A 26,670-nucleotide genomic window follows, 5' to 3' on the forward strand; every position below is an offset into this window, starting at 1 on the left:
CGGCTAGCTGTGGTGCACTAACCCCTTCAGGCTATGTTCAAGCCGCCAACCCCAGTCCTCTCCCTGCGCTCCGTCCGAAACCGAAACCCTAGCCTCAGAGCCTCAGCTCGCAGCCCCGCCCGTCCCGGCGGGTGAGCAAACAAGCCTCTCGGGCTGGTGAGTGCCGGTAGGCACCGATCCTCTGTGCGGGAATCTCCCCGCTTTGCCCTCCGCACCCGTTGCTGTGCACTCCTCCGCGGCTTCGAAGCTCCCCCCTCCGCCTCCCGCAGTCTCCGCCCGCGAAGGGGCTTCCTAGTGTGTGGAAACTTTTCCTCCTTCACAGCTCCCTCCCACTGGTGCAGGTGCCGTCCCTATTCTTTTGTCTCTGTTTATTCTTTTTTCCTTTTGCCCTACCCAGGTACGTGGGGAGTTTCTTGCCTTTTGGGAGGTCTGAGGTCTTCTGCCAGCCTTCAGTAGGTGTTCTGCAGGAGTTGTTCCACGTGTAGATGTATTTCTGGTGTATCTGTGGAGAGGAAGGTGATCTCCGCGTCTTACTCTTCCGCCATCTTCCCTTCGACTAGTACTGCTTTTTAATGCAATATGATTATGATGTTTTTGAGAATGTGCAATATTCAAAGCTATTGAGAATTATTTTACCTTTGTTTAGACCTATGAATGGAATATTTCTATTGCCTAAATGGCATCTAAAAATTAAATACTAAAGAGTCACTCTATTTTTATATGATTTATTTTCTGATTGCATGAAACAATCAAAAAGAAAGCAAATAAATAAATAAGTACATATAAGTGGTTTGTTTCAGTGGCTTAGGTGGCCATTCCTTGAACGGAATAATGGTTCTGTGAAGCTAAACTACTAAAAAAGTGCTCTTGTCACCATATTATTAAATGTCTGCTGAATTGAAGTTTGGAAGCAAAACACGTATTGTTGGTGAGTGCTCCTTGTCACATCACAAGACTTTACAAGTAGACTGGTAAAGAACAAATTACAAATGCTTAACTCTTGCCTTTAATTGGAGGATCAGATCTAAAATTATGGTCAGGGCGCAGGTGACAGAGAATTTGTCAAAATTAGTTACTTGAGTATTTTAATTTAGTGTAATATGCTCAGAAGAAATTTGAATTATATTTAATGTGTACTTGTCTTCAATTAGGAAAAAGTATTAAAGAAGTTTTGGGTTCGGAGGTGGAGATACAGTCACAATTCTAAGAAAGGAAGCATTTCCATAGCATTGAAAGATGTTATCAAACAAGGAGAACAATGAATCATTAGTTTTACTCTCCAGAAAAGGGGAGAAAAGAGGGTGATTTGTTAATCAGCATCTCTTCAGGTCACATGGGCCAGTCACTAAGCTAAGCACATTGTGTACATTATCTCATTTAAATAGAAGAAATTTTTTTTAATCCTCTTATATCTTCAGAAAACATAATCTGTTGTTTAGAGTTTTAAAAACAAGTTGTGGTAATGGACTTATGTACTGTATCCATATTCACACTGTACACTTCCTTTTTCTATTCTTCCTTCATCTGCCCCGTCATCTGTTGTTCCAATTCTTTCTTCCCTTTTAGAAAATGACTCTGTGCTTTTTACCCAGTGAATTTAATTGAAAATGTTAAGCAAGTAGACGAAGAGCCCTGCTTTCATGTGTTTTGTATGAGGAGAAGCTTCCCTTGTGTTTGGTTTCCATTGAACATCAGTCTTACCTGGAACATAAAGCTCATTGTTGTACCTTATTCTTAAATACATATAAAGAACATTCTACTTTATAATGATAGCAGGACTGTCAAAAGCAGTTAATTTCCCCCTCACATTTAGTGAAGCAAAGAAAAATAAAACTTCATATGCCTGGTTTCAAGTATGTAGATTATCTGAAATTGTGTCCATGGGTTACTTTTCACATTTAATTCACCTTGGTTGGTTTCATGATGCTGTCACCTCAGTGCCAATTAGTACACTGGACATCTGCCAAGAAGGAGCTGAAATAAGGCCATTGGCTCATTTCATCTTGGCACAAGGTCAATGCTAAGCTGTATTTAACCTGGTGCTAGAGGCCAGACACATTGTGTAGTCCAGGAGCTGTATTATATGCAGGAGCTTTAAAATAAAGAGACTATGCAGCTTATATATGTTTTTCTTCTTCAGTCTTCTCACAAAAGGAAGATAGTGAAAACCCATCACAAATATTTCAGAATTATGGTAACCACTACCAGCATACAAAGTGTACATTATAGATTTTTCCAGCATACTAAAACTCATCATTTATGTGAGGAAGTTGCTTGTATCACTCTCTGCTGTTTCTCAGAGTCAAATAAATGGTGACGACCGTATCATTGGGAAGACAGGGAGTATCCTCACTTGGCAGAAAAGGGGGTTTAGAAAGAAGGTACTAGTTGGCGTTGATAATATTCAAACTAACAGGGCCAGGATCAGTAATAGTGATATTGGAACCTAAGGCAAAAGGAAGAATCAGGAATAGTAATCTTGCCTTTATTTTGATATTTTGTTCATGATGGATTTTTTATGTTAATTTGTTTTGGTTAAATATGTTATTAAAATATCATTTATCTTGATTACTAAGTATTTTGGTGCTCCTTAAATTTTGTACCATTCTAATCTTTGCTCTACAAACTAAAATAAGCTGAAAACTCAAAAGGTTTATGGAAAATCATAGGGAAAAAATCACCATACTGACCCCATATTTCATATAGTAAATAATAGATATCAAAGTTTCATCATTAATAGCGTTTGAGTTTTTTAGTGCATAATATTGAACAGTAAAGTTTCCAGCATTGTTGAAAGTCAATAATAGGTTGATTCACAGCCAAAATTTCATGAGGAACGGGATAAAGGAGATGTGGCTGAGCTACATGAAATTTGTGATCTCCTGTATTTAAACAGGGGTCTTAGTCAAGGCAGGTTCCCCTCACCTACCAGTCCACACTATTCCTTATGAATCAGAGAGATATTTTTATTATTTATATTTTAAATGAAGGAGAAGGTTAACGTCCTGGCAAGAGGGCACGTATTGGTGAAAAGGGAGACTGAATATGCAAGGAACTGATTAATTTTTTAAAATTTTCATTGTAGATGCAAAATGAAAAGAAAGTTAACTATGATTTGCGAGAAATCTTGCTTTCTCAGACATCTTACTGTGGAATAATGGCTCAGCCTTGACCAAACTTTGAGCCCCTGTATTGAATTTTCAAATTACCACCTTGCTTCTTTGTAGTTGTTAATATATTCTTAGTGTTAATATGTTCCCAGGTTCTAAGAAAAAGAGAAAGCCCCCCTGTGGCCAACTTATCATTTGGTATTCCTATAGCTGCCAACTTAAAAATGGATAGCAAAACAAATCTGGTTTATTTTTTTTACAATTATACATGTATTTAAATGTTCAATATATTTTTCTCACCTGAATCCCTTTATGAAACCTAAGTAGATCCATCACGACAAATTCAATTCAAAAAAGTATTATCTTGATATTTATCAAGGATCTTGCACTTCAAACTCTTTGAAATTGACTTCATGAGTGATTTCAACATTATATATTTTCTCTTTTTTATTAGCTCATGTGCAAATGGATTTCTGTCTGATACCTCGTTCCCAGCAAAAGTGTTGTGTGTGAGCAAGTATATATATGAGTGTATGTATACATTTGTATATGTTTAAGCACTGCATTTGCCCACGATGCCCCTGCTTTTATTGGGAATAGAAAGTGGGGATTCATATACTTCTTAATTTCCTCTACTAGATGGCACACTACTTATGAACAAGAATTGTGACTTAATCATCTTTGTATCAATGGTTCTTCTTTAGTTTGGTACCTGCCATGTCCTGTTGCTGAGGATGAACTCATCCAGAAAGTGATGCCTTGCTGCTACTCTCTCTGTCTCAGGAATCTTCTAATAATGAAGCAGTTATTTGCAAACAGTGAGCCTGGAAAAAGATGGCAATATACAGGAAGAGCTAAGGAAGGCTCAGGGGACATGGAACCAAAGAGAAGGCTCTTGTGGGGGCTGCAGAGCTTCTCAGAGCTTAGTTGTAGGCTGGAAGAAGTCCAGAGCATGGGAAAGCCAACTCAGTCCGAGGCACCTTCACTGCAGAAGGGACATCTGAGCCAGGTCTTCAAACCCGCTGAGCTCCACATGCACTTACATTCCCTCCCCGACTACAACGCCACCTGGACTTTGAGACTGTTTATCAAAACACTTTTCAAGTTCCCCCGCTTTCAGAACATTCTTCCTGATTACATAAATCAGTATTTATTTCTTACTTTCTTAACAAATGATACCTCTTATTCTCTGTATCATAAATGATTGCATCTGACTGTGTTCAGTTCATGCTTTCTTTATAATTTTCTTCCATGTCATGCTTTGTCTCCTTAATAAGATTATAATGTCCTGGGGGAGAAAGCATATCATAAATGTGTTCTGTACTCCTCACGGTGTCTTGGCAATCCTGAAAGTATATAAAATTTAAATAGGTGTGGCATTAAATTAATTGTAAGTTTATTGTTTTTTCTTTGCATTGAAGTTGCTACATATCTAGGCTTTAGAAATGAGGAGAATGTTGTGATTTAAAAGGTGCAAAATGCATCACTTACTTAAACTTAACTGTTTTAATCAGAGTCCCAATTGAAAAAGGTGACAAACTCAAATTAGCATAATTTGAAGAAAGGTATTACTTAAAAAGTGTGGATAGGCTGTGTGGGATTATAAACAATAGTGAAATAACCTGGGTCTTATAATAGTGAAGGAGCTTTTCCAGTCTGCGGTGTAAGGGGCAACGGCAGAGAGGTCTTAGTGGAACTCTGAAAAAGAGTGCCATGTAGTAAAGTCTTCTAGGGTCCAGTAGTGATTTTTGGTCAGAATACAGAGCTGACTCAAGGCAACCCCAGAGCTAGGGAGCCAGGGAAATAAATACCCTGATCTCACACTTCTTCCTCCCTCCTATCTCTGCCATGGCTGCCTATTGGCCCAACCCAGTGGAAAGCTATAAGGATGGGAATCCAGTACTATTATCCATGCAAGTTAGTCTCCCTGGGAGGAAGCTGGGTGGAAAAGTGCAGCGCGTATTTGAAGGGGCATGTGGAAGATATCTGGCACATTCTCTCTTAATGGAGCCTGGCCTGATACTTGGAAATTTATACCACCAAGGGTAGTACTTTCTTTTAAAAAATTAATAGTGAACACAGATTTTTGAATTCAGTAAGTCAAATGCCTATATGATGCCACTCCACTTTAATTACCAAGTAATGTTACATGTGCTATCCCAGAGATACATACAAAATGCTATGGAAGTCAGGGAGGGAGGGACCAATTTTACTTGGAAAGTCAGCAGGGTTTCTCCCTGGGGTAAGATCTCTAAAGGTTCTAATGAAGAAAGGAGGAAGGAAATGCTGTGCAGAGAGCACAAGGTGATTCCTGAAAGAGCAAACAGCATAGAGCAAGCATATTCTGAAGAAACCAATAATAATGGAAAAAGAAAATTGGCCTTTGGGGTCAAATTGAAACCTGTTCAAACCCCAACTCTTCCATTTATTAGCTATGTGATATTGGGAAATGAACAAAACCTCTCTGATGCTCAGTTTTATCATCTGTAAAACAGGCACAGTAATTCTTATCTCACAGGTTACTTTTATTGATTAAATGAGACAATGTATAAAAAACCAATAATTATGTCCAGTTGTTACGAGTACTCTCTTTAGACACATACTATTATTTCCAAATTCTTATTCTAGATTACAAAATAATAACCTGTTATTAGGCTGAGAAACTATAGATTAAAAGGCAAACAATCAGATAAACAACAAGAATTTACTGTATAGCACAGAGAACTATATTCAATATCTTATAATAAAGTATAATGGAAAAGAATCAGAAGCTGTACACCTGAAACTAACACAATATTGTACATCAAGCAGTTCAATTTTTTTATTTATTTTTTGTGTTACGCGGGCCTCTCACTGTTGTGGCCTCTCCCGTTGCAGAGCACAGGCTCCGGACGCGCAGGCTCAGCGGCCATGGCTCATGGGCCCAGCCGCTCCGCGGCATGTGGGATCTTCCCGGACCGGGGCACGAACCCATGTCCCCTGCATCAGCAGGCGGACTCTCAACTACTGCGCCACCAGGGAAGCCCCAGTTCAATATTTTTAAAAGGGCAAACAAACAAATCATCAACAAATTAAGTTTCTAACTTGGATTCATATGGTAACTTTTGTCTTGGGTGGTGGATCACTTGTAATAGTCGGTAAGCAATCCCACTATTTCCCATTTATGGTTGTTTTGTGGTGGCATCTAGTTTTGGTACTGAATGATTTCCCTGTTTTTGCTCACTTCTTTCTTTTTAATATGTTGTAAACCGTCATGAGGTCTTCCTCATGGGTTTCAATATGCTTGAGGTCAAACTTGTATGCATATTAAAGAGCAATAAATAATAATGTTCAGTGAATGGAGTCATATAATCCTTTAATCCTCTATTAAGTTATTCAAGAAAGATCTTTCAACAGCTATCACAGCTAGTTCAGGCTTGCTTTCTTCACATCTTCTGAAAAGGGTCAGGTTTTTCCATTATCTAAAATATTGAGTTTGCTAACTCTGAGATGTTTTTGGACTCTACTGAAGAGAAACTCAGTGACCTTGATTTAATCTTGCTTTCTACTATAAAACATTCTTCTTCAGTAAATAACTTTATATCCCTTTTCTTTTTCTCTCTTGATGTATATATATAAACATATGTGTGTCAATCGATTCATTTTATGCCCTTGCCCCCATGTCCCACCCGCCACATAAAAGATCAGGAAAGATAGCATACATATATCTACTACCTCTTTGGTGACTTTCTTACATTATATTTGAAAAAGTATTCTATTGTTTCTCATTGGGTTTTTTTGTTTTTTCTTTTTTAGGAATCTTGCCTCTAGCTTAACAATATGTCCGTTGATCTGCCAATCTGTATTCAGAGTTTAGTCAGATTTAGATTGGTAGTTATATATGAATTAGACTACATGCCCCCAAACAGCAAGTGGTTTACTGACTTCTAATGCTACTGTAGACACCCGTGGGTATTCATTAAATGTTAATTAATAACGGTATGTTGAGTTGAATTGACTTGTGGATTCTGGCTGATTGCTCTTCAATTTAAAATTATGAGATGCACAGCATCAATCTATCAGCAGGCAGGATCAAATTTTGATTTATTGCATGTGTCTAGAAAATTGTAGAGCTTTAGGAATTCAAAGAAGTAGATATTTGTACTAGATATGAAAGATAATACATAACAGTAAAACAGAAACAACGTGAAAGGTCTGAGAGCATTTTCTAGGGGCTTTTCCTTGCCTCTGTTACTCTTTAAGTTCTCATTTGGAGTTATCCAAATTCATATAAAAGCTGGGTGACTTTTTAAATTATAACATTTTTGTGGATAAGTGGATAATTATGAGAACTTGAAACATTGTTGTTGTCCTGAGTGGACATTATACTTCTCTTTGCTAAGGACAATAACTATTTTATAAGGTTTTGGAAGTAGTTGCAGATTATTTTGAGAAGTAGGAAGGAATTCTTGAAATATTCTGAGTTTTTTTTTAGCTTTATTATGGTTCTCTTAGTATGGTTCTCATTTGTTTTAAGTGATTTTTAGACATGACTCCATATTTATGTTTTCTGCCTGCAAATGGTTATGGAGAGTCATAGTTTTAAGGCAGAATTTCAGATTTTCATCCACTTACTTACTTAATATTACCTAAAATTATAAAATTACCTTTTTAAAAAGCCCAAGAAAAATCTTTCTATAATAATTCTGATATAATTAGCCAGATTGAATCCAATTTGGAGTAAAAAGAAAGAAGTTTAGTCTTTTAGTAAGATGGATTTGATATATTTCTGAGCATTAAAATTAATTTGTGTCCATCAAGGATTTTTTAAAAAATTGTTTAAGAGGGGTGCCTTTTGTCAGGCAAACATTCCTCAATACTACTTGTATTTAAATTAATATTCCATTAATTAAAGATGTAGAACCCTAGAGTTTTCTGAGCCTTCAATCATAGTTCCAGTTTTTCTTATTTTACATATAAATCTAGTAAATTGTATGTTATGATTTAAATATAACTTTTATTTGTTTTTGGTTAAAGCTCAATAAACATGAATTTGACAAACTAGATTTCTCTAAATATTTAAACACTGTCTATACACTAATTGAAATCACTGAATCATTTTAAACCATACAGTATATTTAATTCTCATAAGTATTTCTGACACCTTCCAAGGCAGACATAGAGATCTACCAATATCTTTCCAAGTAGGTAATGAATACTTGCCAACCTATTATCTTCAAGCATTTAGATTCCATAAATATTTTTCTTTCAAAAATTCAAATATTCACTTGTATTAGTTGAATTCTGCCAACACATATGCTACTTGGTTTTAAACCATCTCTTCATCAACTGATTTACTTTGAAGTGATCCTGCACCTTCCTTTAATAATAAAATTTCCTATCTGACTTATTAATCCTGAGTGTATGGTCATTATATTGATGGTATTGAAAACTGATGGTTTAACCTATCATAAGTAGTGAAAATTTTTAATTCCAGAGACTTTGAAAGGAAATTCAGCTTTTTGAAATGTGTGAGACTGAATTAAGAAGTCTTGCCTACAAGGAGTCATGTTTTAAGGAATACATCAAATGATCTATAACCAACCTCAGTGCAGTTATGTATGTGTATTCATATGTGTTTATTTTAAAAGAAATCATCCTAAAATGTGTTCATATCACCAATATGAGAACTAAAAAGAGAAAATCTGTGTTTTGTAGCCCTTCTAGCAGTGTTAACCATTCTAAATTTGGATTAAGAAGTAGATATGGAATAGTATTCTTTATAGGAACTTCTATGTCTGTAGTCAATTTGGGAGCAACATGTGCCCTTCTGAGCCTACTCTTTCTGTAGGGTCTTGGAATTATATGTAATGAAAATGGGACAATTACGTGACACTCCTAACCCCAGACATAGGGTCGGGAATTAACTGATTGAACATAGAGACTCTTTTCAACATTCATTGTGGAAACAGGCTACACTTAAGGAAATCATAGAGTTAACATGTAATATATTTCTATCAAGCAAGTTAGGAAAATATTCCCAAGTATCCTTATCAGTGGAAGTGATGATAGTTCTGAAATACCAATGATCTTGTCAGTTTAGGTTTTTGACACATTATATAAATGTGTGCTCTGTGAAGTAGTGTGCCTTTACCTGAAAGGCTATGTTCAAATTCCAGATCCTTAAGACAAATTTTACACCTTACCCTCCCAAACATATATACATGAAAGCTCATGAAACTCAGAAAATTCATAAACTATGGGAGACAAAGCATAGTGTACAGTTGAGCTGTTCTGATTGCAAAGTTAATTCTAACTGCTTAAAAGAACAGAATTTAAACCTAAATCAAAGAGTTACTCTTAATTTTATACTATCACAATGATTACTAGTTGCCATTTGTTGAGAGGAATAATTTAATTTTGAGCTATGTATCATAGCATTTTATTTTAAAATATCAATTCTTTTTATATACCAAAACACATTTTATGTAACTGCTGCTATGTAAAATTGGCTAATTAGCATCTGTGGCAGTTAAAACTACTAAGGTATAAAGAAAATTGTCCAAATTAAGTTGCCAGAAATTTCCTATTGAGCAAATTACTAAAAATTGTGTTCAAATAAAAATAGTAAAATTTAACTTTAAAAAATGATTTATCAATTTAACCTTAGTCCCTCCTTACGTTGCCCCCAGGCAGAGCTGTGAAGAAACAGCTGCTCTACATGAATTCTTTTTCTTTCAATGATTCTCTTCTAGATGTTCTATATATTTTGAAAGTAATAAAATTTGAGGGGAAATCAATTATATTAATTGTCAGACCTTATTAAAGATCCTAAGGAGAGTGAGAAATTTTGAGCACAGCTTTAAAGAAATATGGATGAGTCTTTAAACCTCTTCTCTGATACATCATCAATTTTTCCCTCTCCAGTGAATAATTCCCATAAGAATATAACATTTTGTAATGTTTCTCATCTTAAATCCCTTTGTCCTCACAACTCCCCTACCCACCCATCACTGCCCCTATTTCTCTGCTCCTCAATACATTAAAGTGCCTAGAAGACTTGTTTATACTGGCTGTTTCTGTTTTCTCTCTTCCATAATCTTTTTATTTTTATTTTATATTGGAGTATAGTTGATTAACAATGTTTTATTAGTTTCAGGTGTACAGCAGAGTGATTTAGTTATACATATACATGTATCTATTCTTTTTCAGATTCTTTTCCCATTTAGGTTATTCCAGAATATTGAGCAGAGTTCCCTGTGCTGCTGTACAGTAGGTCCTTGTTGGTTATCTATTTTATTTTTATTTATTTATTTATTTTTGGCTGCCCTGCGAGGCTTGTGGGATCTTAATTCCCTGACCAGGAATTGAACCCGAGCCCTCGGCAGTGAAAGCATGGAGTCCTAACCACTGGAGAACCAGGGAATTCCCTGGTTATTTATTTTAAAAATAGCAGTTTGTACATGTCAATCTCTTCCATAATCTTATGAATACATTCCAATGATGATTTTATTTGTGCTGGCCTGGTTGATCTTTCAAGGTTACCAGTAATATCCATATTGTCTAATCCCTGACCCGTGCTTCCCCTAATTTAGTGGTCTGTACTTAGTTCTCATTTTCTTTAACTCCCTCAACAGCATTTGACTCACCTGATCACTTTCATTACTCAGCCTCTCTTGTTTCTCTTCCTACCTTCTCAGTCTTCTTTGCTGATTCCTCTTCCTTCTCTCAGTCTCTAAAAGTTGGTGCTCACTTGAACTCCTTTTGCTCTAGTCTAGCTACGGTATTCCCTGGGGACCTCATCCAGGTGTATCTTTTTATACTATCACACTGATGACTTCCAAATCTATATCTAGCTCAAGGATGAGTCCAGACCTTTGTTCTGTTCCCTGCTGTATCCTCAGAACTTGGTAGAGTGACTGGAACAATACAGGTGCTCAATCAATATTTATTGAATAAATGAATGAATGTTCTGCTTTGCCTCCCAGGGTTATTGTAGAAACCAAATAAATCAAGAGACATGAAAGTAATTCACCCTGCAATTGTCAACTGATATTATTATTCATCTTGAAGTTTTGCACTATTCAAAAATGATTTATCATTTTGAATGAGAGGATTTAATCTAGATCTTCTAGATTAAATTAAATTAAATTAAATTAAAAGATCTTCTAGATTAGATCCTCTAGATCTAATCTAGATCTTCAAAAATGGCATGTCTCCTCAAATTCAATGTTCTGTTTCATTCGTCAAACTCTGAGCACCAAGGAAAGTGGTATAAAGAATCTGTATTCAAGTGTAAAAATAAATGCTCTAATGTTTACTCTGATAAAAGTATGGTGTCTTTAATTCATGAGGCCCACAAATTTGCTAGTCAGTAATCCCAACTTGAATGACATGTCCTTGCAAAACTAGTTGCAGAGTGTTAATCATTTACAATGTAAATAAGCAATTAGGTAAGTTATATGATTCATAGCTTTAAAGCTTAATACTTTCTGGTTGAATGGCTGTCAATGAAAGTATAAGACATGGATACAAGCTAATAGGATGAGTATGGTTGAAATACACCAATTCTAAAATTATAGCCTCAGCCTGTTATAGCAAATTCTTCTACAAGAGTATTGATTCTCAAACTTTATGGTGCATTAGAATCTTCTGGCAGGCATCTTAAAGCACAGATTACTGGGTCCCAACATCACAGTTTCTGATTCAGTTGGACTTGGGCCCAAGCATTCGCATTTCTAACAAGTTCTCAGTTGCTTCCCATCCTCTTGGACATAGATGAGTTTCATTACACTTTGAGAAACACTGCAATAAAAGGTTTATTGTTATGTTCACATGGAATATAAAGTTCAGTATAACTCCAAAACATTTCTCCAAAATTTTCCAATATTCCCCAATATTAAAGTCATTGTTTATACTATTAAGGGATCTCCTGATTGAAAAACACTTTCAATTTTAGATTCATTCAAGGCAACAAACTCTCTGCCTTTCTTCTTTAACTGTGAATGGCATTCCATTTGCTACAAGTTGTAGATTATTTCATTAAGACTTGCTTTCATTTGTGACTTCCATCTCTGTCATCACTGTTGGAGTAACATTGATCTGAATATACATGTCATTTATTCTAGCTGCCTGTCTTCTATATCAATCAGATAAAATTTTGAATTCATTGGTTTCCCAAAAAAGCCAACCTAAATTAGAAGACTTAATTCTAGATACTCGGGCTCTTTCAAGGAAATGTTCTACTTTAATTTCTCAGAAGTTTTGATCAGAAGAATTTAATTAGATGCTGAGAAGGAAGTAACTAGATTCTGAGCCTCTGACATAATTGAAAGTCAAAATATATTGTTGGATTTAAACAGAGATCCTATTGACTGCTCAGTACAATCTGGGAGACAACTGCCCAAAATGTAATAAATTATATCATTTTTATAGTTAATGTACTCAGCACAAATAGTAGGTTTTTTGATAGAATGAGTCCAAGAAATGTGAAAAGTTAGTGGAAATATAAACTATGCCTATTTAAGGTTTTACATTTTTCATTAATCATTTAAATGTATCACAATTGTACTTTTAAAACATGACCAATATGAAAATCAATATTTACTTGAAAGATAAATTGTTACTTTCCTAAGAAAGGACTTTTCTTAACAAATATAGTCAGAATATACATATTTCCAAAAGTAAACTACTTTCCTGCATTTTAAAAGATTCAAGTTATAAATATTTAATTTATCCAAATATTTAGTATCAAAATTATTATACATGGCAATAACAACGACAGCAGAGCATTGTATGTCGCAAGCACTGTACAAGATATTTTATGGTATTATTCATCAGACTAATACACAATAATACTGTGAAGCAGGTACTCATCACCCTCAGTTAAAGCTGAGGGATCTCCCAGCTAGTCAATGAGTAATTTGAACTTGAGGAGTCTGCTTTCACTGTCCTAACTCTTAACCATTTTTCAGTACTTCTTTATAAACACATATTTGTTTTTGCAATTTGATCCAGACAGCACTGTTGCTCTAACATTCACATATTTGGACATTTCTTATAGTGAAGTTTGTAGAAAGGCAATCAGAAATAATTTGTACGGTATAGAATTTTTAGGTCAGTGCTTTCTATATCTGTAGTCAAGTACACAGACTCCCAATAAATCATTTCTAAATTTAATTATTAGAAATCTACCATAATTGGGACTTCCCTGGTGACACAGTGGTTAAGAATCCGCCTGCCAACGCAGGGGACATGGGTTCGATCCCTGGTCCAGGAAGGTCCCACATGCTGTGGAGCAGCTAAGCCTGTGCGCCACAACTACTGAGCCCACATGCCCCAGAGCCCACACACCACAACTGTTGAGCCCGTGTGCTGCAACTACTGAAGCCCATGTTCCTAGAGCCCATGCTCTGCAACAAGAGAAACCACCACAATGAGAAGCCCATGCACTGCAATGAAGAGTGGCCCCTGCTCACTGCAACTAGAGAAAGCCCACGCACAGCAACAAAGACCCAATGCAGCCAAAAATTAATTAATTAATTAATTAATTAATTTTAAAAAAGGAAAAAGAAATCTACCATAATTAATAAATATCAATCAATCTATAATCAGTTGACAAATGTACATTTATAGTTACTTTTAGCTTAAACATAATGTAGCTATATGTTGCTGGATGATTCCTTCTTAAAAAGAGATTATAACCTAGAAAGGCATATAGGAAGTATGTAAAACAGTATTATAAAGTATTTTTGAAATTAAAATGTAACGTTAATTTTATTATAACGTAAGACAACGTTTAGTAATGTGTTTGTTGTGTACTACGGCAAACTACAAACAGAATGATGATTACAGCCACTGGCCTTAATTAATTCTCATTTTCTGGTTTAAGGGTTTTAAAATTTTCAAAATCTCATTAAAGATTAATGCAAATTTTCTGTTGACAAAATGCATTGAAATTTTGCCATTCTGATCTTTTTTAAATTAACCTTTGAGGAAGAAATACTTGGAAAAAATTTGATTAGCAGAGCATCCCCAAACCCTTAATTTTCAGAGAACAATATCTCTATAATGCATGAGACAGTATGAAAAAAATATGATGTTGAATGTGAGGCCAATTTGTTCTCTGGCTTTATTTTGTAAATTATATGCTGTTTTATTATTGTTGTTGTTTACTAAGAGGTGATAGCATCCATTAGAAACTTACAATTTTTTTTGCTTGTACTTCACATAACACTGGTTGTTTTCCAAGTATCGTTCTCCATAAAAGGGAAAAAATGTTTTTCTATCTCAGTAATTTTCCACAGATATGCTTCAGAATTTACTTTATATCTTGCAATTTATCATTAGAGCTCTACTATTATTGAAGACTCAAACTGTTTTGAAGGAAATAATGCTTAAAAAATTAAGACCTTGCAATGGTATGAGTAAAAATTGATAACCCTACTTAGAACATTTAAATATTTTTCTGTAAGCTCTAATTAAATGGGTAGTACACTAGGGTTAGTTTTGACCTGATTTGTAATCGGAAATAAGGAAATGTTTTGCCCTTGAAATTATTAACAGTATCAGAGGTGTTCACTGAAATATCCTCAGGTCTGTACCATGAATTTTGCTTGGAAACTGAACGTAAATTTTGGTGACCACAGTTTTCCTTGAGCAACTTGTTTTAAAGTTTAAGCACAAACAAGTAATTCACTGTATAGCTTTAAAATATGCTACACATCTTTATATGATACACATATAATACTTCACTTCTGATTAATTGTTTTGCTTTTTAGTTCATAATTTTGACAATTTACAATTATTTTTTTCCAAAGAAAAAAATATACTTAGGTAACTATTTTTAGAAATTTCCACACAAGAAATTCAGTAAAATATTTTTAAAAATATATTCGTTAAGAAAAATAGCAGTCTATTTCACTGAGAAAGTCCTAGTTATGTGACGTAGTCTGTACTTTGAGCAACGCTGGTCTCCTGTCCCAAATCTTCCCTTGGGAATGTACTCAGAGATGTATTTGGGGAAAGAGGGAGAAGAGGTTGTAGGTAAATTAGTGAGAATTCAAAACCAAACAATTTTAAGCAACACTGAGTGGAGTTAGCAATAATTGTCTTCCAGCGCACCTTGGCTTTTTATTGATTAGTGCTTTCATGACCATACAGTTCTTATCATTTGTTCTTTTCAATAATTTTTTTTTTTGCTGATAAACTAACACATGTTAGAACATCTGGAATAATGCATGCATTATAAAACAACACTTGGTTGAACATCTGGAAAATACAGAAAAGTACCAAAGGAGAGCAAAATAATTTCCAATCCTAGCATGCACAGTAATCATTGTTAAAATTATTGTGTTTTTCAACCTAATATCTTATTTATCTGACTTTTTACCTGTATGAAAATAGAGATACCATATATATAAAATTTGTATATTTCCTTGTGTATAATAAAAGCTCATATTAATATTCTTCAAAATACTATTGTAGTGATTGCATCATAAGGAATATTATCCATACTCCTATAAGCAATGAGCATGTATATCTTAGCATACCATTGCCAATATTTTTCCTAAATATTTAAAAATCTTTGCAAAGCTTTTCATCAAAAATATGATTATCTTTTAATTATTATTTTGTAATTATAAGAGGAGTTGAAATTTTCATATGCTAAATATTTGTATTTCTTTTTTGAATTAACTGTGCATCTACTTTAATGTAGATTTCTTTAACCTATTCTTAAATTTTACATTAAGCTTTTTCTTAATCTATTAAATTCACTAGGCTTTTCTTAATCTACTTTTTAATTTTTGCAAAAGTTAATTATGCCAGGTATTTTATTTCAGAGAATTTATTTCTGGGAAGGCAAAAATTCATATCAAATGCAAATATATAGAAGATTCCAATGAAATGTACACATACTTTCAATTACATATAAACAAATAAGATTGAATGATGTGACCTACTTGGTTAACTTAAAATCACAGACGCTTGAAGTGTTAACCCTAGCACCAAAGCATTGCTACCAACCCGAGCTAACATCTAGAAGGTGTATACAATTTACTGATACACTGTGTCTTTTAAAATGTGTGCAAATCCACCATCATCTAGAGTAGTATTAAAAAATAAAAATAACACTGCATAGATATTTATGTTCAAGCAGAAATTAAGAGTGGAAAATGTATACTGGTAATAATATATACATACTTATATACACATATATATGGATTGAAGATGACTATGATACTTTCACTCCAGTGATAATTACATCTTAAGGTTGCTTTTTAAAATTTCACCTTTGGAAAGAATTTTAGATTCACAAATAGGTAAATCGAACATTAAGCCCCGTAAAGGATTAACAAACAGAGTGAAACTTGATCCATGTGGCTGAAAGTCAATATTGAGTTTATTCATTTATCAAATTATACATTTAATAAATTGTTTTGGAGCCCCTTCAATTGCAAGGCTCAATACCAGACTCTCAGAACTGAAGGATTATGAATTAGAACAAATGGCTTCTCCAGTTAGAAATCATGTAACCTTAGTACGGAGAATTTAGTTCATATCTATATAAATGTCTCCAATTGTTTTAATCACATTCTTAGCAATGAGTGTATTATTTCCACTGAGACTCATAGAAAAAAGTTTTTCTAAATCTTCTCCCTGTCTTTTGCTAATTCACTGAGGAATCAAGATCTATATCCATGGATGAAATTCACAGATGAGAATTTCATATCTGTGATTGGCAGTCGAAGTGAGATTCAGGGGTCAGACACACAGCATCATTGGCAGAGATAGGGAATCAAATGAAAAGTCAGGGGATAATGGCCAGTTGTGCTTATAATTCTCTTTTTTCCCTGCTTTCAGGCAGAAACACACTCCAGTGGCTGTCACTCACTCTCGTTACTAGGACTGTTTCTGCTGGGGCTGGGAGTGACACAGCAGGGTATAACTGTCTGAATTGCTAAGCATCCTCCAGGCAAAGACAATAATTAAAATATTCTGATCTCAAAATGGTAATTTTTTACAGGTGGATCAGAAAACAGAATAAATTTTAGTACTGTGCCACGCCAAGCAAAGCATCTTTTTCTTTTGTCATTTGTTTATTTCTGCGACTTATATGTCATACAGCCATGCATATGCATGTTAATGTGTGGCAAATTTTCCTACATGCACAGTATACAACTTTAATGTGCATTGTTATATATCAAAGAAAGACAGCCTTCTATAAAAACTCCTGTATATGTGTATTATTGACTAATTGTTCCCAAGCACTCACTAGCATACTACACTAATTGTATGTCTCTGAGGTCAAATTAAATATAATATGTCCTTTTTGCATTTGTAGATATGGGAGGCAGTTAAATGAGACTGAATTAATATTTACAGAATTTCTCTTTTAGCCTAACATAGTGCTAGTATATTAACTTCATTTCATTTAATTCTCACAAAAATTTACTAGATAGGGATTATTATTTCTAAAGCATGACTAAAGATACTGAGTTTCCAGAAGTTATGTGCTTTCCCAGAAGTTAAACAGCTAATATAATATAGAATTGCGATTTCAGAAGGGTTTTCTCTGATTTCCTGAGCCTATGCTTTTTCAGACATAAATTGCTTAAAGTGATGATTGACCTAGGCTAGACCTAGAGGTGTAAGAAAGTCATTGTTTCCCAAATAGTGATATGTTCTCTTTAAAGTGAGAAGGCTCATCTTGTTTATTCAAGAGATCTGTAAACATTAGGGAACTGATTTGATGGCATCCCTCACCCATGCCACCCCCAAATTCAGTTGTATTGAAATGTAAAACACCAATGCTGGCTATTCAGCTGGTTGGCTTAAAGTTATTTCACTTCTCTGACCTTGCACCTGTTCTGTTAATTTGCATCAATTCTAGAAGAGTTGTATTTCTCAACCTAGGACATTTGTATAAAATTCAGAGATCACAAACTCAAATGCCTAGAGTTTTCAGAGCTTTGTGAATGAGATTGGATGTGAAAGAATAGGAAGTGCGGGGCCTGTTGGAGGCTGCACGCTCCTCACAAAGGAGATTGTTTTTGAGCCCCTTCAGTTGCAACATGCGGTACCTGGCTCTCAGAACTGAAGGGCTGTGAATTAGAACAGTTGGCATCTGTTCTGATCCACTTAAAAACAAACAACGACAATGTCTTAAACAAACAAAACACTTCGGTATGAATTAGTCCAACCCAAGGCTGCAAGTTTACAGCACTTAGTGAAAATTAAATCGTTCATAGATTATTTGAGCACCTTAGCAGTCAGTATAATGCTGAAATATTATCAGAATTCAGTTAAATAATACTTAATGGTCCATTTTCTTAATTATTCCTTCTGTGAACCACACTAGTTTTTTCAAAGAGAATGAAGCAGTGCAGTCACTGATACTTGTTTTCAGAAATGCTCCTTTAAGCATAAAAATGCTTTATAGATCTCCAGCATTTCAAAGTTGATTTTAGAGATTATAAAGGTTTTAAAGTGTATGAGTTGTTTTCGACCAGTGAGGGGGTGGGGAGCGGGGCTGGTAAGAGAAACCAGCAAGCAAGGAGGTACTGCTGGGGTTTCCTAAAGCTAACCCTTAGGTGGCAGGGCCATCTGGGGTGTTAATTTGGCCGTTGAGACTGGCCAGGCTTGTGTCTTCTTCTGTGTGTCCCCCTGAAGGTATGATTTGGGGTAAGAGGCTCCCCTTCCAGGACAGAGCACAGAGGAGGACTTCTAGGGCAGATTCTCACATGTGGCTCTTTTCCCTTTCCTGGGACTCGTACTCAACCATGATGCGCCCGGTGGCCTCACTGTGTGCGCTGAGCAGACTCAGACTGTTCTGCGCTTGCTTGGAATGAAAACTCAGGCTCTGCGGACCATTTCTCCATCTTTCATTTTGCTTTTGCTATTTTTCCCTATTCAGCAGTACGGTGTGAATAGATTGGATTATGAGTTAATACAGGCCTATGGGTTGTTGCTAGGACAAAAAGCTAGGCTTTGTTTGGGGAATGACATTTGTTTGCTGGCTTTCTCTTGGAAACATAACAGCCTTTCCCTTCTAAGCAGATTTTTTTTTTTCCCATGATGAAACCATGGTAAATATTTCTGATTCATTGGGTAGAACCTAGTGCTAGCTGCATTAGGTACAGTTTATGTTTCAGGGATTCACTAGGAGGCTGCTGATGGGGAATCTTCGGCTGAGCACATACTCATGTGTTAATGTTCCTGTCTTCTTACAGGAGGTGATCGAGATCGGATGACAGCAAATCATGAGAGCTACCTCCTTATGGCGAGCACCCAGAATGATATGGAAGACTGGGTCAAGTCCATCCGCCGAGTCATATGGGGACCATTTGGAGGAGGTGAGTATATTTTAAAATCATGGAAAAACAGAAAGGTAGGCCAAAACTGTTCATCCTTTCCCCCAGCCCATGTCACTATCAGCACCTACTTTCAAATGGATGAATGTTAAAATAAATAGTAAACTACTAATTTATTTGTAGTCACATATCTAAGTAACTCCTAGAAGTTCCGTTTAGATCAAATATCATTAATAACCAACCTTCTTCCACGAATATTTTGAATTATAAAAAGGGATAATATTTTTCTTTTATCTTGGATGTTCCATTTTACTAATAATACATAGTTATGAGCCTCATATCATAAATGTAGATTAGTGAATAACCTGTAGATACAGGGAAAAAAAACATTTTGACTATTAGTTTTGGAAGAGATTTCAGCCCCCAGATGCTCAGTGGTATCAAAGAGGAGTGGCAAAGCATTGGATGAAAATATGCTGGTAATCAGAGTGACAAAAAAAAAAAAAAGCTTTGCAACTTTGCAATCAGGAAAGTATTTGTGGATTTGATAATAAGTTTCTTTTAAAATTGTTAGCTAATACAGTGTAGAGAATATATCATGTGAAGAATAAGCTACATGGTGCTATGAATAGAGCTAAAAGGAAGAAGGAAGGATAAAAGATGTGATCTTTTCTATCAAGTAATATAGAGTGATATAAACAGAAAACATATTTAAAGAAAAATCCAATAAATGGAACTAAATAGATAAGGACCCCAAAATATTCATCTATAACCAACATGTATTTCCAAGAATGTAAAGCCTACTTATTTTATGTTGATGTAGTTAAAATAAATGATATAAATCAAATTCATATCTATTAAAGCAATTAGAACTTTTATATTTATTTTATATTCTCTTTTGCATATTGTCAGCCCCCTGAATTCAGAAGTGAATTTTTTTTCCCTTAACATATCCGATGTTTCTTAAGCTGACTGACCTCTTTACATTTTAGAATAACTTCAAAAGCTTAGTTTAAAAAGTTGAAAAGTTAAGTTAAACTTAAAATAGTAAAGATTCATGGAAGACATGTTGATATTTTACAAGAGTAGTGGTACATGTCTGCAAACTGCCTGTCCTTTAGCAGGATCTCCTCTTGGGGGAGGGGGAGGTTCCTAACCGGGGTGACCATTCATCCCAGTTTGCCTGGTAACGGTGTAGTTTACTACTGTTGTCCCAGGCTAATTATTGACAGTGCTACCTCTCACTCTCACGGTGTTCTAGTTTGGGTGACAACTTGTATGGTCGCCCTATTCATATACTAAAATGGTTAGTAAGTGACTTCAAAATGTTTGAAGAGGCCGGTGGGCTGAGATCCCATCCCAGTGCCTTAGCAGAGGGGTCTTCATCATGACTATTCATGAGAGATACATACTCAGCTGCGAGAGGTCTTCTGCTACCCTCAGGGTCAAGGATTTTTGGGGAAGCCTAAGGATATGTCTTTTCAAATTTCCTGTTTCCCCTCCATTATCAGGTTTCTGAGGCTCCTGAGTTCAGGAAGATTCTTAATATCTGCTGAAAGTGGTACTTTTGTTGAAGGATTATTTCTATCAAGGATTATTTTCTCCCATTCCTCCTCTTCCATCTGTCCTTTTCTCAAGAAAAATTAATGAGATCCAGTTTACTTCACCAAATCAGTGGCCACAGGAGGTCCTATCAGCACAGGAGTATCACAGGTGATCCTAGTGGTATCTATGTGTTAACCTTCAAATTTATGAACCTGGAAGGAATACTCTAGTAGCTGATTGGTTTGTATACTTTATCCTGCAGAATGTGCTTCAGGGATTTTGCAAATGCTGATTCAAATTTACTTTTAAAGAGATATATTTTAGCATAGAGCACTTACAACAGAAACAATACCCTGAAGAATAAATCTTCTCCTGCCCTCTTTGCTTTAATTGAAGAGTGTTAATGAGATGGTAAGGCAAGCTCTTAAAGTACTCATTCAATTTGCAAGAAATCTTTTGTAATTCATCTGATATCAGAATTTCCTAAAGTTGTTAGAGAATACACAACCAAACCGAATGCTGACCCTGATAGAAAATTGCAAACGTCACCCATAATCTCATGTTTCAAATGTTTGTATTAATATAGCCCCTCTATACTTACTGATTGAATTTTAAAGAAATGTTACAAATTTGAGTTGTAAACAATAAATTTATATGACTGAGAAACATTTTATTTATGTATTGGGGTTCCACTTAGTATTTCATTAAAAATAAGTTTTTCACCAATTAAGAATATTTTACTTTATTTTTATTTATTTTTTAACATCTTTATTGGAGTATCATTGCTTTACAATGGTGTGTTAGTTTCTGCTGTATAACAAAGTGAATCAGCTATACATATACATATATCCCCATATCTCCTCCCTCTTGCGTCTCCCTCCCTCCCACCCTCCCTATCCCACCCCTCTAGGTGGGCACAAAGCACTGAGCTGATCTCCCTGTGCTATGCGGCTGCTTCCCACTAGCTATTGATTTTACATTTGGTAGTGTATATATGTCCATGCCATTCTTTCACTTTGTCCCAGCTTCCCCTTCCCCCTCCCCAAGAATATTTTAAAACCACTCAGTTAGTTCAGCCTCACATTTTGTAGATTAGGTCATTAAGACCCAGAGAGAATGAATGACTTGCCAAGTGTCATACTGTGAGTAACATAAGTAGGAAGAAAACTCGTGTGTTTTCACTATGAGCTTCTTCCTGCTTTATTGTACAATAGCTGATCTATTACTTCTACTATGGTAGTGAAAAACCCACAATTACAAGTCCGTGCCTTATTGATAGTATATTCTTCAGTATATGAAAAACAAAAGTGTTTAAAAGTTGACAAGTAGGATGAATATAGTTGAGTTCTTCAAAAATATCTGAATTAATACCATCAAGAAAGTGAAAAGACAACCCATTGAATGGGAGGAAAGTATGTCCAGATCATATGTCTGATTTTGGACTTCTACCCATAATATGTAAAGAACTAACAACTCAAAAATAAAGACAAATCAAAATTTTGACCCAATTAGAATCAATTTAAAAATGGGCAAAGAATCTGAATAAACATTTCTGTAAGGAAAATATACAAATGGCCAATAAGCACATGAAAAGATGCTCAGCATTATTAGCCATCAGGGAAATACAAATCAAAAGCACAGTGAGATACCATTTCTTTCATACACACTAGAATTGCTAGAATCAAACAGTTCCATAATAACAAGTATTGGCAAGGATGTGGAGAAATTGAACCCCCCCCCATATTGGTAATGGGAATTTAAAATGTAGCTGTTTTAGAAAACAGTCTGACAGTTCCTCAGATGATTAAACATACAGCTACCATATGACCCAACATTTGCACTTTTAGGTATATACCCAAGAGAAATGAAAAATGTATGTCCACACAGAAACTTGCACATCAATATTTATAGCAGCATTATTCCTAAATGCCAGTAAGTAGAAACACCCAAATGTCCATCAATGGACAAATAGATACACAGAAAGTGGTATAGTCATACAATGGATTGTTCAGCCATAAAAAGAATGAGGTATTGATGCATGCTACAACGTGAATGAACGTTGAAAACATTGTGCTAGATGGAAGAAGCCAGTCAGAAAAGACTATATATATATATATATATATATATATATATATATATATATATATATATATATAGTTCTATTTATAAGAAAGTACAGAACAGAGAAATCCAGAGACAGAAAGTAGATTTGTGATTGCTTAGGACTGGGATGGGAAAATAAGGAGTTTGCAGTGGGTTGGTAGCCAAAACATATGAGATCTTTTTTTAGGTGATAAAATGTTCTAAAATTAACTGTGATGATCATTGCATATATCTGAGTATATTAAAAACTATTGAATTGTACACTTTAAACAGGAGAATTCTATGATATGTGAATTATATCTCAGTAAAGCTGCTAAAAAACTCCTGAATTGTCATAATTGCTTTTCATTAGAGAATACATTTCCCCTTCCTATCTTAGTCATAGAATCCAAGACAGTTAATCCTAAATAAAAACCTATTGGCTTCCAACCTCCTTCCCACTGCTCAAAGATTGTTGTGGTTGTTGATTAAATGGCATCTGTAAAGACATTTGGAAGGTGACTTTTCATCCTGATTTGTCAAGCTCTGTATACCACCTCCAGATACATTTTAAATGTGTTTATTGTAGAGAGGGCATTTCATTGTCTATATTGCAGTTCTACAACCTGTGTTTCTAAATAGTTAAAGTTTTTCATGAGGCACTGAAGCTTATTCAGGTTGCTTATACATGTAAGATATTCCCTCTTTACCATTTCAATATTAGACATTTGATTAAAACATAGGTGACACCTGAGGAATTTGCTTAGTTTTTCAATATTTAGAAATTAAAAACTGTTAAGTGAAATCATAAAATATAGGACTTTGATATTTCTTTTTATGAAAAAAACCAAAGTTACTACAAATACTCAGATGAAGGAGGGGAACCAGGGAAATGCAAAATGTAGACACCCTCTCTTAACAACCAAGCCTGATAACTTAGTTCAGTATTGAATCTAGATACCTCAACTTTCATTTATCTGATTAACCCCCCTGTAAACAGATGCTTCCCTATTAATGATGCTGAGAAGCACATGGTTTCTGCTTAAAAGTCCAATCCAGAAGTTGGGATGTCAAAACATGTATTTAACTTTGGAAACGTTTAGGGTTCTGTTTTTGTTTGTTTGGGTTATTCTTGTCTTTTTCACTGGGCTTCTGTTGGATTGTTTTTGAGGCAATGTATATGGAAGTACCCAGCCCAGGATCTGGGGAGGGTGAAAATTCATTAATTGTTCATTAGATCTGAGGGCATAGCCTAACTTTAGCTGCTAACAAAATCAGGTCCTTCCTGTATATTTCTGTCTCCTTATGAAAAGAGTTGAGTCAGAGACTTACCAAGGCAGTAAAAATACTGAATGTGAATAATCCTCATGATGAGTAATTAGCACATGGGCAAGCAGTGGTTAATTAAGAAGCTGTGTGGTCTTGCCTCTGACACAGACCACTGTGTGATCTGTGGTAAGTGATATTACCCCCTCACCTTTAGGTTCCTCACTTGTGAAATAACATTGGACAAAACTCTTTTAACTAAGGTTCATTCCAACTCCAAAGTCCTGCGATCACATGTGTTCCCTCCATACCAATGCTCAGAGAAGTGATGTTTTCAGTGGGCCAAGGTGCCTCTTGTCCAGCGCTGCCACTGTCTTGGTGGGACTGAGTTATACTTCACAGTTCCTTATTTTCCTAGCAGCCTGCTGTGACACAGAAATCAAAAACAATGGTCGAACCATGGGGCAGATATAATAATGATTCCCTCAGTGACAAAATTTTACCTATCTGGGCATGCTAGTCAGAGTAATGATGTTTCTAAAGGGAGTATCTTTTTAATACTCTTCACAGCTTTTTTTAATGCTCCTGCTAAATAGCTAGGAAGGTACCCAGAGGCCTTAGGGGTCAGTTGGGGTTAAAGCACTAGCATTCCAAATGTGCTCATGGAACAGCCAGGTGGATGAATGATTAACCCAGTGAGTAAATTGTTCAGTGACTGGGACCAAGGGTGTTGGTAGACATAGGGGCTGGGGTGCAGCGGGTGCATGCACGATCAGGGGAGAAGATGAAAGCAGGATTGGTTCGAAAACCATAGCCAGACAAATACATATGTATAAAAACGTATAAACACACACACATATGAGTTAACTTGTTTTGTGGTTATACCTGCAGAATCTTTGCTGCTAAATTTAAACAGTTTTCTATTTCACACACGTATGTTTTAACAATATGCACATTTACATCAGCACTCACAAATAGATTCAGTTGCAAAGTATCTGAAAAAAAAAATCTTGTATAGGAAGAGAATAAATGCAGAAAGGAAGGGGCAAAAAGTTGACCCCCTCGGGGCTGGTTTGGGGCTGTTTGGTTTCTGGAGGGACTGAGGCAGCCAGCTGTAAAGGTATGTACAAGACCAGAGCCAGCAGGGGAGTCACTGCAAAGGCAAAGGAAGAAACAAGGGGTTCAGGCGGCCGCGGGGCACTCTCCCTGCTCCCCTCACACTGTTGTGACTGCACCTGCTGCATGTGACCGGCGGGCACTGAAGGCAGCCGCAGCCACAGCGTGGTGACGAGGCAGCTGCAGCCCTGCCAGCTCCCGCCCAGCTCTCTTTGAGAAAAGGGGAGCAGGAACTGGACTAGCGGGGGAGAAACTCCCTGCAAAGCTGCTTCCTACACGGATCCGAGGAGGAGCCTCTCCCGGAACGGGCACTGGACTGTTCTGACGTGGCGATTCCCTCGGGAGCCCCGGGAGTTTGAAGACCGAAGGGAGAAGCCCGCAGAGAGCATCAAAGGCTGAGGGGTGCTATAAAAGGAACAGGGGAGTTCTTTGAAAAGAATCTGTCATGCACCGAAATGCTTTCTGGAGAAGGTGCCATTATCTGCCTCCCCTTTTGCTCAGATAAAAGGAGCCAGCAAGGACAGTACTGAAATATCCCTCAGGGGCCTTTTGGTCATTGTTCCTCTTTCCCCTGCTCACAGCTATTTGCTGACCTTTCCAGAGAATCTCAGTCCCCCCAGTTCCAGCTGAGAAGACAGTTCTTAATAAAAAAAAAAAAAAAAGAAAGAAAAGTCTGCTGTTGGAATGGGAGGTGCCGCTTGCTTGCTGTGGTTCTTTTTGCTGTGACATTTTGGAATGTCTGCAGAAACAAAAAAAGTAATTAAAAAAACCTCAAAAACTCCCGGGATTAGGCAAGAAAAAAGGAACTTTTTTGCCAAAAAGAAGTAAATGAGAGGTGGTAACTTATCCCTGATTCAGGACCTGGATGATCAAAATCTTCAAGTTCTAGGAAACAGCACTTCAACAAATAAACATGAGAAGGAGTAGCTGTGGGATCCCGATATCACAGAGAGACAGGTTTTAAAGGGAGCCAGAAACGGGTTCAGAATTTGGGGGCTGTATGATGCCTGAAGACAGAAGTACTGGGGGGCGCCCCTCAGGTGCCTTGGCGTCTACTCCTTTCATTCCTAAAACTACATACAGAAGAATTAAACGGTGTTTTAGTTTTCGGAAAGGTAGGTACATAATATGTTCATGTCCTTTTAAAATATCTTTCTGATGCTTTAAGGTCAGTTTACGCTCAGATAAAGTGGGAGTTTGGAAGCCAAGAGCTTAAAACTGTACAAGAATGGTTTATGTGTGGTTTTGCTTGTCTATAC

General features: G+C 36.0%; 1 protein-coding gene across 2 annotated transcripts in view; it reads left to right on the forward strand.

The window, feature by feature from the left end:
- Window positions 1-26,670, forward strand: part of ARHGAP24 (Rho GTPase activating protein 24) — a 207,448-nt gene that overhangs the window by 118,480 nt on the left and 62,298 nt on the right. For both annotated transcript variants that reach the window (XM_079921051.1, XM_079921052.1), the window contains exon 2: window positions 19,322-19,444. In XM_079921051.1, coding sequence (XP_079777177.1) covers window positions 19,339-19,444 — 106 coding nt within the window. In that variant the 5' untranslated portion in view covers window positions 19,322-19,338. The remainder of the gene's footprint in view (window positions 1-19,321; window positions 19,445-26,670) is intronic.

Source organism: Stenella coeruleoalba (genome assembly GCF_951394435.1).
Source record: "Stenella coeruleoalba genome assembly, chromosome: 4".
Lineage (NCBI taxonomy): Eukaryota > Metazoa > Chordata > Mammalia > Artiodactyla > Delphinidae > Stenella > Stenella coeruleoalba.